The sequence below is a fragment of the Fulmarus glacialis genome, unplaced genomic scaffold, assembly GCF_000690835.1.
Source record: "Fulmarus glacialis isolate BGI_N327 unplaced genomic scaffold, ASM69083v1 scaffold10704, whole genome shotgun sequence".
Taxonomy (NCBI): Eukaryota; Metazoa; Chordata; class Aves; order Procellariiformes; family Procellariidae; genus Fulmarus; species Fulmarus glacialis.
Window position 1 is genome coordinate 1572 of NW_009209922.1, and position 12667 is coordinate 14238.

The 12667-nt window shown below is 36.0% G+C and overlaps 1 protein-coding gene across 1 annotated transcript; it reads right to left on the minus strand.

The window, feature by feature from the left end:
• Positions 1 to 3288: 3288 nt before the first annotated feature.
• On the minus strand, positions 3289 to 12596 carry LOC104076210 (pleckstrin homology domain-containing family A member 1-like; the record flags this gene model as incomplete). Its single annotated transcript, XM_009576994.1, has 6 exons — positions 3289 to 3716; positions 5871 to 5911; positions 7041 to 7130; positions 8364 to 8427; positions 9269 to 9333; positions 12528 to 12596. Coding segments are annotated over 6 exons (555 nt in total), but the record flags the coding sequence as incomplete, so codon positions are not given.
• Positions 12597 to 12667: the final 71 nt, after the last annotated feature.

The window sequence follows — 12667 nt, forward strand, 5'->3', positions numbered from 1 at the left end:
GTGTCATCCCACAGCTTGTCACAGGCAAGCCTGGTATCATCCCCCTCCCCCTTCAAGTCTAGTTTAAAGCTCTGTCAGTGAGCCCTGCTAGCTCATGAGCAAAGACCCTCTTCCACCTTTGAGAAAGGTCATCTGATGCCAGCAAGGCTGGTGCCATGTAGGCCATCCCATTATGGAAAAACCCAAAACTGTGGTGGTGACACCAGCCACGGAGCCAAGTATTAATAGACTGGGTGCATCTGTTTAGTATCTAACTTGGTACACCAACGACCTTACTGAAACATCAACTCCATACTGCTGCACTCAAGCTGCTTTTGGAACTTAGTGATGTTATGATAAGACTGAAAATGTCCAGTTTAAATGGAGATGGGCTAACCAAAGGTACCGTTATATACACATTTCATACCAACTCTGGCCTGTGGTGGAATGGTTAAAACAGAAGCTTCACAAGACCCAGCGCAGTGACTCCTCTAGCAGTCGTTACGTTACAGAGTAAAATGTTGGGGGCAATAGCATGCACATTTTGATACTAGTCCAACTGCAGATGTGTACATACCTGGAACAATTCAGTCAGGAGATGTCACAGTCAAACTGGAATTTGGGTTACTGCGTACAGCCTATATTAAATATCTTACTCAATGACCGTTCTTTATCTGAAGCTTGCATACTGTTGAGACAGACCGATTAACTGCACCACTTTACAAAAGGGAAAAATGGACTCAGGAAATGCAGTCACTCAAGTGTGTCTGCTGTACAGATAGTGAGGTGCTTCCAGATGTCATATAGGTGCCGTTATTTCAGGAAAGCATTCTGAGAGAGAAATTTTGTTATGCAAAAACATGCCAGAAAAATGCATGTTACATTTTGTTGTGGTTTTTTTCCCTTTCAGACGGTGCCTGAGTGTTTCCAAATGGTTGACATTACTATGCATCATCTCTTCCCTTCCATTGATTAAAAAGAAACCTGATCAACTTCCCTTGCATAACATGTAAAAATTCCATAGAAGAAACCGAGAACAGTAGAAGAAAAACAGCTCATTCTGTTCGATTTCTTTCTTAGGCTATGCAACCTGATCAGATTTGAAGAAGTAAAAAGACATTATAGCTGGATAAGAGATAATCTGACCTCTTATATGATAAAAAGGAATATATTGTTCTGATAAAATATTTAACACGGTGCAGAGAAACTCAGTCAGATGTTATTCTAAGTTACCCAAACTGATTTATTGACAATTTAAATGTGACATATTTACAGCACTGTTTCTAAAATAATTTAACAATTTTCATAGATTTATAAAAGTACTGATAAATAGGAGACCCTGACAATTACCAACCACAAATATTTCCCTATGCTACTGAACTACAACAGTAGTTCTTTTCTTTTTTCTTTTTTTTTTCCCCCCTCTTTTTTTAAGTCCCATAACGGAGCTGCTTTACCTCCACCCAATGTGTAAAATTGCCAATACCAAAATATAATAAAATGAACATGCAGTGTGAAAGCTGTACCAGAGAAGTGATTTCAGATGTTAGACTACAGTAAAAATATTTCAATGCAAAGTGTCTTCCACACAGAATGTACTTGTGAAAAAATAAGCTTTTAAAGAGCTATTGTTTTATCTTTATAGAAGTTAAAACCTACAATACTAGTTCAGACATTTACAGTAATTTCCAATTCTGTGCTAGTTTTCACATATATTTAAAGAGTCAAACAAAACCAGTAATTTACAAACACCACTGCCTTAAGACAGTGGTTAGTTAGCTTATGGATAAAAAAAAGAAGGTGCTGATATAATTTAAGGTTTTGAAATTAGATTATATTTCATTCTTATATGACACCAATTATTCTATCCTTGGATCAACAAATTATTGTGGTAAAGCTATCCATATCTCTCAAGCAGGAAGTCAGTTTGGAAGTTGGAGAGAAGATGGACTTGTATGATATGTATCTTAGGTTACAGTAGACAAAAAAAAGTATCGTAAAGCTGGACAATCTGAATCACAATAAGCAGCAGCGTGAGATATTTGTGGGGTTTTGATTAAAGCAAACATTTTTCAAAAACAATGAAAAGTACACACTCAATCTAATCCAATACTTGAAATGTAAAGGTTCTTTTCATTTGCATCACTGAAGCCCCATAACACAGTGTACACAAACAACAAATACAAATACTCCTTTAAAAACATATATTGCACAGCTAGTAGGTGCAATACCAGAACACTGGTATCCCTAGCATAAGTTTTCTATTTTAAATAGCTGTTTTGAACTATGCTATTCAGAGCAACTCCAAGCCAACGTTCAAAACCATCAAGAATGGTTTGTGTACGTAACTAATCCAAAAATGTTTCAACAATGTGAGAAAAAACACAGGCACTTAAGATTATTAGTGCACCAAAAGTTATAGGCCACAATTGCATGACTATGAACAGTTCAGTACCAATAATGACAAAACTAAAGGAGGAGGTCTTCCACTGATCAATATAGAAACAAGAACTGTTCACAAAGCACTGATAAGAAAACCATTCTCAGAACAGTAATCAAACAATACGTTTAGACATTTAAGAAAAATAATTGCTGCAAAGCCTAATGTAACACAATATAAACCCTAATTGCTTCAAAAGATCTGAAGTGTCCAAATTCAAAAGTCCAATTTCTCTCCTCCCCCCTCCAAAACACCATTACATGCAGTCCATTAAAATCCAAATGTGCAAAAAGCTATAACCCACCTTTAGGAGTGCATCAAAAATAGGCTGACTATTCAAAATATTATTTTAGTGGAAATTTTACAGCACCATAATTAGAATTCCAAGGGAGTTCAAAATTCTTGTTCTGGTAATAAATCAGTTGACATTGTTGATCCTAAAGAACAGAAGAAACATTTTTGTGCATTTCCTGGTATCTGAAAGTCATGGAGAGAAACAATTCTCATCTATGCCTAAAATCTTACTGTAGTTCAAAATGAAATTAAATAATCACATTTGTTGGCAATAAGTTCCCCACAATATAGCATTAGTTATAAATTTAGTCAATTTGCCAGATTAGGAACGAAAAGTTGCTGGTACCTTGCTTACTTGCAGAAGTACTTTTTTGGTTTTGTCTTTTCTTTTTTTTTTTTCCTTCTAAATTGTGCAGTTTGGCCCCTCCCTAGTAAGTGATTTACTATTAGGCTTTGAGAAAACGCGTAAGGTCCATTTCTGACCCTTAGCTGAAAGGCAATATACAAACACATTATATATACACATGTGTGCACAGAAACACACACATACATATATATAAAAATCAGTGTTCCGGTTTTTTGTTCTCATTTCCTGTAATTTTCTTTGGTTAAAAGTCCAAGCAAGGAAATTAGAGGACCGAACAAATGGATCATTCTCCAAACACTTCCATCACTACACATCACTAACTGGAAGGCTTGCATCATCCAGATCCACAAGGCCAGGATCCTGTTCCTGAGTGCCATTTTTACTTTGGGGTTCTGAGAGGCCCCATTCAGTCACTTTGGAAGCTGATTCTCTTGGAGCGACAACCTGGATCTTGTAGCTCCCTGGCTTGGCCTTGGTAAAAGATTCGTGAAATCCTCGCTTCTCCAAGGCAGGGTATTTGGCGTGAGGGTTTGGGACCAGAGGGCTGCCGTGAGCGGCTGTGGAATGTGAGGTGGCTGGGGCTGGGACGGCAGAACGGAGAGCATGGTTGGGTTCGGAAGAAGACTCGGTATGCTCCTGGAAAAGAAAAGCATGTGTCAGATGAAGTCGTTGACGTCATGTTGGAAAGATGCAGTTTCAGATTTCACTCTCAGAAAAAAATCAAGACAGAAAATACACAAAGCAAAGCATCAGCCAGAGCAGCAGGAGGCAGGTGCTTTCTCAAGGCAGTGTATTATTAAATGTGAGCTTACAGCAGTATGTGACAGCAACATCAGTTTCTTCATTTGAGAAAATTAAATTTCTCAAATCAAGCTCAGCAGCTCTTTGGACTTTATAATATAGTCCAGCAAATTGAAGCTTCTCATTTTACTAAGATGTTAAGAAGCCTTTTGAAGATACACACTTTAAAGACCATTGAAAATTACATCTTTCCAAGAGAAAAATGTATTCAAAAATATTCATATATATCAGGCACCCATATCCTAAATCCTGAAGTAATGAACATTTTACTGTTCCCTCTTCTTGGGGTACCAATCTTCCCAATTTGTTCCAGGGACCAAACAAAAACAGTAACTATTTTATGCTATCAAGACTGTCTAACAATTTCCAAAGTTAACGGACCTAGAAAAGAAACTGGTCTTTAAGCTATTCCTTCTAATTGTCAAGTTATTTTCTTGTGTTTATTATTGTTAACTGCCATTCTGTTGACCTTTACATAACTCTGTTAGATTGATACTGTGAAAATAATCTTCCACCATTTACTTACTGATAGAAACAAGTTCCCGGACTACCCAAGAATGATTTAGATGTCTAAAGCATAGGCACAGAGTGCCATTTTAGATGTCCTAGGATATCCTGCCTGACCTACAGCTCCATCTCCAGAACAAAAAATTCCTCAGGTTCTGCATCGTATCTTATCAGTTCTGTAAGGATGTCTCAAATACTTAGGGATATCTAAAACACCACTGGCTACAGTGTTAAATGACATGATCAAAATGATGTGTGATGATGCAGTGCATACTTCACTCTGCATGCATTAGGAGCCGCAGCTGCTGCCACTTCTGCCATCACCAGTGTTAGTACATGAACTAAAGAAATCTGTGAACCCATGCGTGTACACAAATCAAGTCACTTTTTAAGCACATTTGTTAGCAAAAAAAACCATCACAGATGTGTGTCCAAGATGCAAGTATACATCCTAAATGAAATACTTATTTTTTCACAGCAGTTTTCCAGGTTTCTTTTAGAATGCTATGACATGAATTCATAAATTTAATCATAACGGATTCTGCCAAGTACTACTGCATTTCTTTTTATAAATTAACTAATATTATTGGGCGAAGGAGCTGTGCAACTTTTTTTGGACTTCAGTTTTGTGTTCAATCTCAGTGAAGTATTTCACATTATTTACACCTTATTTCATACCTGACTTGATACTCCACTTTAAGAGAAACAGTTGCTTTAGGAGAACATATGATTCAGTGATTTACCTACTATTCTTCTTCTTATTAATAATTTTAGTTCAACAAATAGGACAAAAGTAAGGGATATTAGAACAGGATCTCTATAATAAACTTTTTGCTAAATTGAACTGAAGGAAACTCAAATTTTACTACCCACACTGACTGTAACTTCACAGTTAAGAGACTATGTTGCTGTATTACTCCTAAGGTGTACTGCTTTGAACAGTGTACAGATTATATAATGCTTCTATGTTTGAACTAATAATTTCATGCAGAGACTTATAAGCCATGCAAATCAGGCTACAATATTATCCTTCCAATTGCTAGAGTTATGACGTGCATTTTTTGTGTGCACGCATTTGTATTAGTTTGTGGGTAGCTTAAATTTAATTTTGCTTTTGCGCAGTTTCAAAAAAATGTAAAGTAAAATGGAAATATGAACTCTCATGCAAATTAGTTTTAATACTTTCCTATTAAAATGACATCACATAACTTACGTTTAAATATATAGTATGCTTTGAAGTATAAAGACATGTTTTTGCCATTTTAAATTTCCTATTATTTTAAAAGTAAGAAAAAACAGTGCAAACCTGTAAGTGAATGATACAATTTACGAGTTAGTTTTCAGTAATGGTAATGACAACAGGTAGCATTATTTTTAGTTTTTTATAGTGCAAATTAGTCTCTAGTCCTAGCCCTCTGTTAAGAAGGCAAGTTTACATGAGAGCCCACATACGTGCTGCATTCACCAGTTCTTGATGTATACCTCTGTATACAAGGATTCGACAGCCTTCTGGCCTGCCGCATCTGGAACACAGTGCAAAGCTAAGATTAGAGTAACCTATACTTGGGGAAAGAAGAGAAGAGAGGGAAAAAAAGAAGTGATGCACACAGTAATAGCTAGATTGCTCAGTTAGCCCCACAAAAACAAGCATACACAAAGAAAAGTTATCTGCATATTTTCATTCCCCCAAAAAGAAACAAAATTTATGATAGGAAGTTTTATTTAAAAGCATGAAGCAGCTCCCAGCTGCAAAAAATAATTGAGAGCTTAGATTGAGTTAACAGAAACACAATATTAATGCAAATGTGTAGTCAAAAGCCAGATTTAAATTATTAGATTTCAGATTATGGGGGTAATGATATATTCAGCTTATTACAAAACATCCCACAGCCAGAAAGTGAAAACCATAGCTTGCAACATCTGAACTGTAAAGTATTCCATTTGTTAAATCTGGACATACTTGGGGAGATGCTGTGACACTACAGTAACCTTCACTATCCACAAGTTAATGTACTTTGTACTGAACATCTAACACAGTTTAAATGCAAGTATGTATGAAATGTTGGCACCCACATGGCTTCACAAATATTAAGATTTGTCACAGTGCCTCTGTTTAGTAATGCTAGATGGTATTCACACTACGTTTCCAATAGCAAAAACTAATTCATGCGAGCAGAGATCTTTTATAGAAGTTACTTTAAATTTCAATCTGTATCTGCATATATAATAAACTATCAACAATAGAGAATGACAATTTAGTAGTGAGAGTTGTTAAACACAAATTGGGATATTGTCATTTGATTGCAAAATCTAGCAATTAGCAGAAACACCTCGCAGGAATTAGAAAGTTTATTTTACTTTCAAACTAGTAGCAGCATAGTGACAAAGATCATACTGAACTCAAAAGAATTCTTCTAGGTTAGCACTTGCATTATCTACGTCTTCAAGACAATACAATGCACATAAAGTTACGTACATGTAAGACTAAGATAAGTGCTCAATTAAAAACCCAAAATATTTTATGCCAGAAGTTCATGCAAAGATGCCATGTTACTACAGGACAGGGTAGAGGACAGGCGAAAGGAAAAAAGTAGAACTTCATGTGCACAAGTGAACATTATCACATTTTCTCTGAGGTTCAGAATAACATACGGAAGCTGCTGATCTTCCAGGTCCCCGCTGTGCTACAATAGCCCCAGAAATTGCTTTTATCCAACTGTGCATGTCTTCTGGACTGTCCGCCTGGGTCAAACAGTATGCATTATATTTAACATAATCAGCTCTCAACTTTCCCAGTGTCCTGACAATCTGCATTAAAATGACAGCCTTACCCTACTTTAGTAGTCTGCTTAGCTAAAGCCGTAGGGACTTCCATTTCTTAACCCAGACATTTCTTAAAAATCTTACCCTGAATTTACTATTATACGTATATAGTTATATAAAATAGTAAGCAAGGAATAAATATTTTCATACTATTTGCATTATCTAGACTCAAATTTTTACTTTCAGCAAACAAAAAAAATTAAAGCACCCACAGAAATTCTTACAGGAGATCTGCTGACCCCTCTTAGCAGACTTTGGCCGATGACATAACTTCTGTACTTTTCAGTCACTGTTGCACTTTACTTCTATGAGGTATTTACTGAAGAGTTACAGTAAAATAAAAATCAGTGTCTGTTGGGGGTCAGCTGTACATTTACTTAGAACAACGATCCAAAGATGCAATAGATTAACAGTGAATACCAAGGGTGTACATATCTGGGATAAAGGCAGATAAAAAACTAAAGCTACCTCCTAATTAGGTTGCAACTTTATTAAACCAGCACATCCACCCAGCAAGAAACACCTGCAACACGTTACTTAATTATGTTGAGCTATAGGACAGCTCATAACTCAGCATCTGGCTGAGTTAGACTATACAGGCCTTTCTGATCCTGCAAGAGAAACTCAAAAATTATTTCCAGCACTATAAGCATCACATTCCCACAGAGCTACGAAATGCAAGTCTTTGTGATTTGCATTATATCCAAACATTTAAAAGATAACATGGTAAGAATGCAGTGAATAAAGTGCATGTGGACACATATTACCAAACAGGTACTGAAATCTAAATGTTGCTTTAGTAGATATTTTAATGTGGCAACTAACTTGACTCTGAGAACTCAATACATAAAAATTCAGTACTTCAAAATAAACGATTTAAAATATTGAGTTGACCCTACAGAACTTGAAGACCTGAATGCTAACAAAATCACATTTGGATTTATTGTTTATTGCTTTCATACACTACCAACATAACAGTTGCTGTTATGTGGAGTACTTCTTATATGCATCTTTCTGAAACATAATGAAGATCACATTCCCTCTGAAAATCATGGCATAGTTAAATACAACTTAAAAAGCAAAACAGCAGCGCTTCTTTGCTTTGACTATGGCAGTCTCCTGGTTTTGCCCAAAGTTTAAAAAAGAAATTACCTGTACATAAAAGGTTCGAGAAGTTGTTACAATTTCAAAGAGATTGTCTCTCATCATTATATCACTGTAAATGAAACACACAAAAATACTTCAACAGCAAGTACAACTTTCTATTCTAAAAAGACTCTAGGATGTGCAGAGAACCAGGGCATTTGTTGTCTGAAGACCTTTGCATTTCTTTATCACTCTACTGTTGTTTTTTTGGTAAATAGAAAAAGTAGAAAAACAAAACCAGCATCTCTTACTCTTTTTAGTCCTAAGACTCTTTAGTTTATCAGTGGCATGCATGCTACTATATATGTTTTTAATTGGAACATTCTAAACCATATCATATTAAGTTTAAAAATATTGATTGTTCTAGTCAAATTTCTGTAAAATTTCACATTTTGTTATGTCTTCGCAAAGTATTAGTCCTAAGCAGTACCCTGCTAAAAAAAAAACCTACTACAAAGGCAATTAATTCCTTAGTATATTGCCATTTAGTGGGAGGGGAACAGCAGGAAGAAGAGTGTTCTCATCTAAATTCAGACATTTAACATAAGGTAATGTCCTCTGAAGGTTTAGAGATCATATAAGCAGAATAGAGACTCCTAAAATTGCTGCCTCAAATCAGACAGCACCCATGTACCTCTAACTCATGATTGCATGATACTCCTTTGTTCCACCCTTGTGCAATGCATTTACATTTTACTGAATGCTACAAGTTTGAAACACGCACTAATGCAGAACCCTCAAAACCAGTTTTATGCACAAAACTACTTGCTGTCCTATAAGTAAGGAGTATCACACATGCATCCATCAACCGAAGTCATTAAGAAGTTCTCCATTGTTTCCAATGAGCAGTCTAGCCATGACAAAGCAGTGTACTACATCCCCTGTAACCACATCAGTGCTTCTCTCCTCACCTTTGTTTGCATTCCTGAACTTTATGGACCTCCTTAAGTGGAATAACCCTGAGCGGTTCCTTTTCCTGAAAAAAAAAAAAAAAGGCAAAAATATTTCAGTAGAGGGTATCTAACAACTAGAATATAGTCAAAAAGCCAGAGGTCAGGACAGTTGACAGCAGCAGACTTATGTAAATGAGACTTTCAAGGCAGTCACTTATGCAAAAGGTGATGTCAACCAAAATTTAATTTGCTTTTTTAAGTATTAAACCAACCTTGGCACTTGCAACGAAGAGGAGGTGAAATCAAGAAGTAAAAAACCCAAAAACATTCCTTCACCTTACCATAACGGAGACAGACACCCCTATCCCCTTCCCCTAACTAGATCAGAAAATTGAATCTGGCCTCAGGCAGCTTATTTCAGTAAAACCGTGATTATATTCATTTGGCATGAAATGCTATAATACAAGATGCTTTGTTAATTGTACTACATGACATGGCTTTAAGTAAGATTAATTTATCCTATACTCAATACAATTAAAAATAATACAAAGAAATAAATCGCACCAAAACCTGTAAAAGAGCAAGTATTCTTAAAGCATATGAAAATTCTGTTACCATAACAAAAACAAGTGTTACAATTCTGTCAAAGTTTCAAACAACAGGAAAAAAGTGAGAACATTCAAACAGAAATACTTTCACTTTTGCCATGACAACGTAATGTCATACATCCTATTCTTTTCCTGTGGTTGTTGCAGTAAAACACAAACAAACAACAATTTATTTTGCCTCCTCATGTGTTTTCTTTAAGCAATGTTACAATGGACTACTTCAGTTGGCTTCAGCTTATGGTCAAAACAAAAGCTGTCAACTCTGGAATGAGTACGTTCTCTACAATTTCTATTGCATATACTTAAGAGATTTATGTTGTTATAGGAAACAGCGAATGTCACCCAAATATAACCATCCTCAAATGTCAGTTTTCATTAGATCACTTGTCTCTATAGCAGATCAAATGTACAGAGTTTAGAACTTAATGCTTTCAGCTATTTTGCTCCTCTTCGCCCCTCTTCCCTCCCTGCTCTTCCTAGGTTCACTCATCCATTACAACAGTGTTTTCAAAGTAATACATGAAATGTGAACTGCAAGATCATCCCTAGAATACAGACACCTGTTGCAGGGAAGACCTCAGCTCAGAAAATATAATTTTCCGAGTCTGATATTGCCTGTATTCCACTATGCTCCACCTGAAGACTGACATTGGCTCCTCCTCAAACTGAAAAGAGGAGATCATTAAGAGCAACAACACAACAAAACAACCACAACAAAAAAACCCCCAGAATCTATGCATTTTTCAATTAAAAAAAAACCAAACCAACATTTTTTACATTTTTGAGGGCAGAGTACTCAGCTATATTTCTACAGATGAAAAAAAACAGCATCTCAAGATATCCAGTAAGAGTCATTTGAAGTACTGGTGAGCAGGCTGGCTGTCAAGACAAGCTAACTTCAAGAAAGAGCCATACTTGACTGAAGTCTGCAGCTATTGGGAACTGAAGTCCAACAGAAAGAAGTTTTCCAGAATTAGAAGTCTGATGCTACACTAGCTGAATAGGACCTCCATGCCATAGCCTTCTTAACCACAAAGGCACGACAAACAATCGCTATTGGACTTTTTTTCTATCTTTGTATTACTCTCATTAGGAACAGGAGATTATTAGGGAAACAGAGATCCCACACATTGCTGAAAGAAATCATTCACCACTTGAAATCTTCAGAAGAGCGCGCTTCACCCTTTTTGTGTTTGTAGGAGATAAATAAAAGTCTGATGGACATATGGTTAAGTTGTTGAAGGTGTTTTCTTCTTGGTGGGTTGCTCTCTGTTTTGCTCTTTCCAGTACAGATTAAATGTCTCTCCAACACGTATGTTTCAGAAAAGACAGACCCCAATTGTTTAAAAAACTAGATGAAACATGATTATCATGATTAGGTTTCCTAACCAAAGAATTCTTTGATTAACTACTATAGTCCAATAAAAGGACACTATATTCTCTATCTATTCAGTACTTACTTCCCTGAAAAGAAGAGGGATGACTCTTAAAATGGAAAAAAACTAATTTCAGTAAAAATTGTGACGCAGGATCTACTTCCCTATTGTCTGACAGCTGGTCAGTCCAGTACCTTCCTCAAACTGCAGCAAGATGATATTAACCCGAAGAACAGAGGACACCACAAGATTTTATATTGTTCAAAATAGCTAAACTGGAAAGGAGCATGATGAAACACTAAAAGTGTACGCATTTCTACCATCTTTCTAGTATACTCTCACACAGTACAATTCTTCACTGAGTTAGAATTTGCTTGTGAGCAATCTGCAGATGGTTTTTAAAAATAAAAATAGAGGGTTTATTATAGGCAATGAGTCAGAATTGTGTTATGCTGACCGTTAACAAAGATAACGATGCAAGATCAAACTCCTACTACTGTTGTATACTCCCTCATTAAAAGTAAAGCACAAGTTTTCTTTAGAAAGAGCCTGAAATTTGGGTTCTTGACATTTTACATCTTACAGTTGGCCTGTAAACTCACTTTTCCTTAATTTATAATACTCTACAACTCAGACTTCATTCCTTAAGTACAGATTTTCTCATGTTTAGTAACTGTGGGATTCCTTTTTGGGGAAAACAGACTGTCTCCAGCCACTTTATTTTTAAATGAAGCCTGAAGGCACTAAATATCTGGTCAAAATTGCTCAAAAGAGTGATGAGTGGGCAAGAAAGATCATGAAACCAAAACAAACTCTGTAAGCGTTGCTTCTGAACAGCAGAGTTCTTTGCCTGTCTTGGCTGCCCTGGTGAAACAAGTATGTGGGAAAAGATTCCATCATTTGTATGATAAAACACCCCATAATACTAACTTTAAATTAAGAATTGCAAGATTACAGTTTTGTCTCTCACATAATGATCAGCTATTTCAAGAACACAATTAATTATATGTGTGTACAAAGTGACATAAGATACTAACACAAAAAGCAGGGTGATTGTAGAATATATCCTCTTACTGTTCTTCAGTGTCCTACAGAGAGGTTCCCAAACAGAAGACTGAAGTCCAAGTTAACAGCCACTCTATTAAATTTTTTGTTCTTCCCAATCATGGAAAGATATTACAGTACAGAGCTAAGAGCTGCAGGAGCAGCACAGCACATTTTTCAAATACAAGCGTATTTCTTTAGATTTTCTTGCAACTATCACTGGAAAATAGCACACGTTTGGAAACCTACCAGTTCAGACTTGAAATATCCTATTGTGTTTTCATCTAACTGAAAGTATCTTCTCTTCCAGTTCTTCATCTGTTAAAGGAAAATAAATAAATATTCATATATTCAATACATAAAATACAAACATGTTTACATATTATATA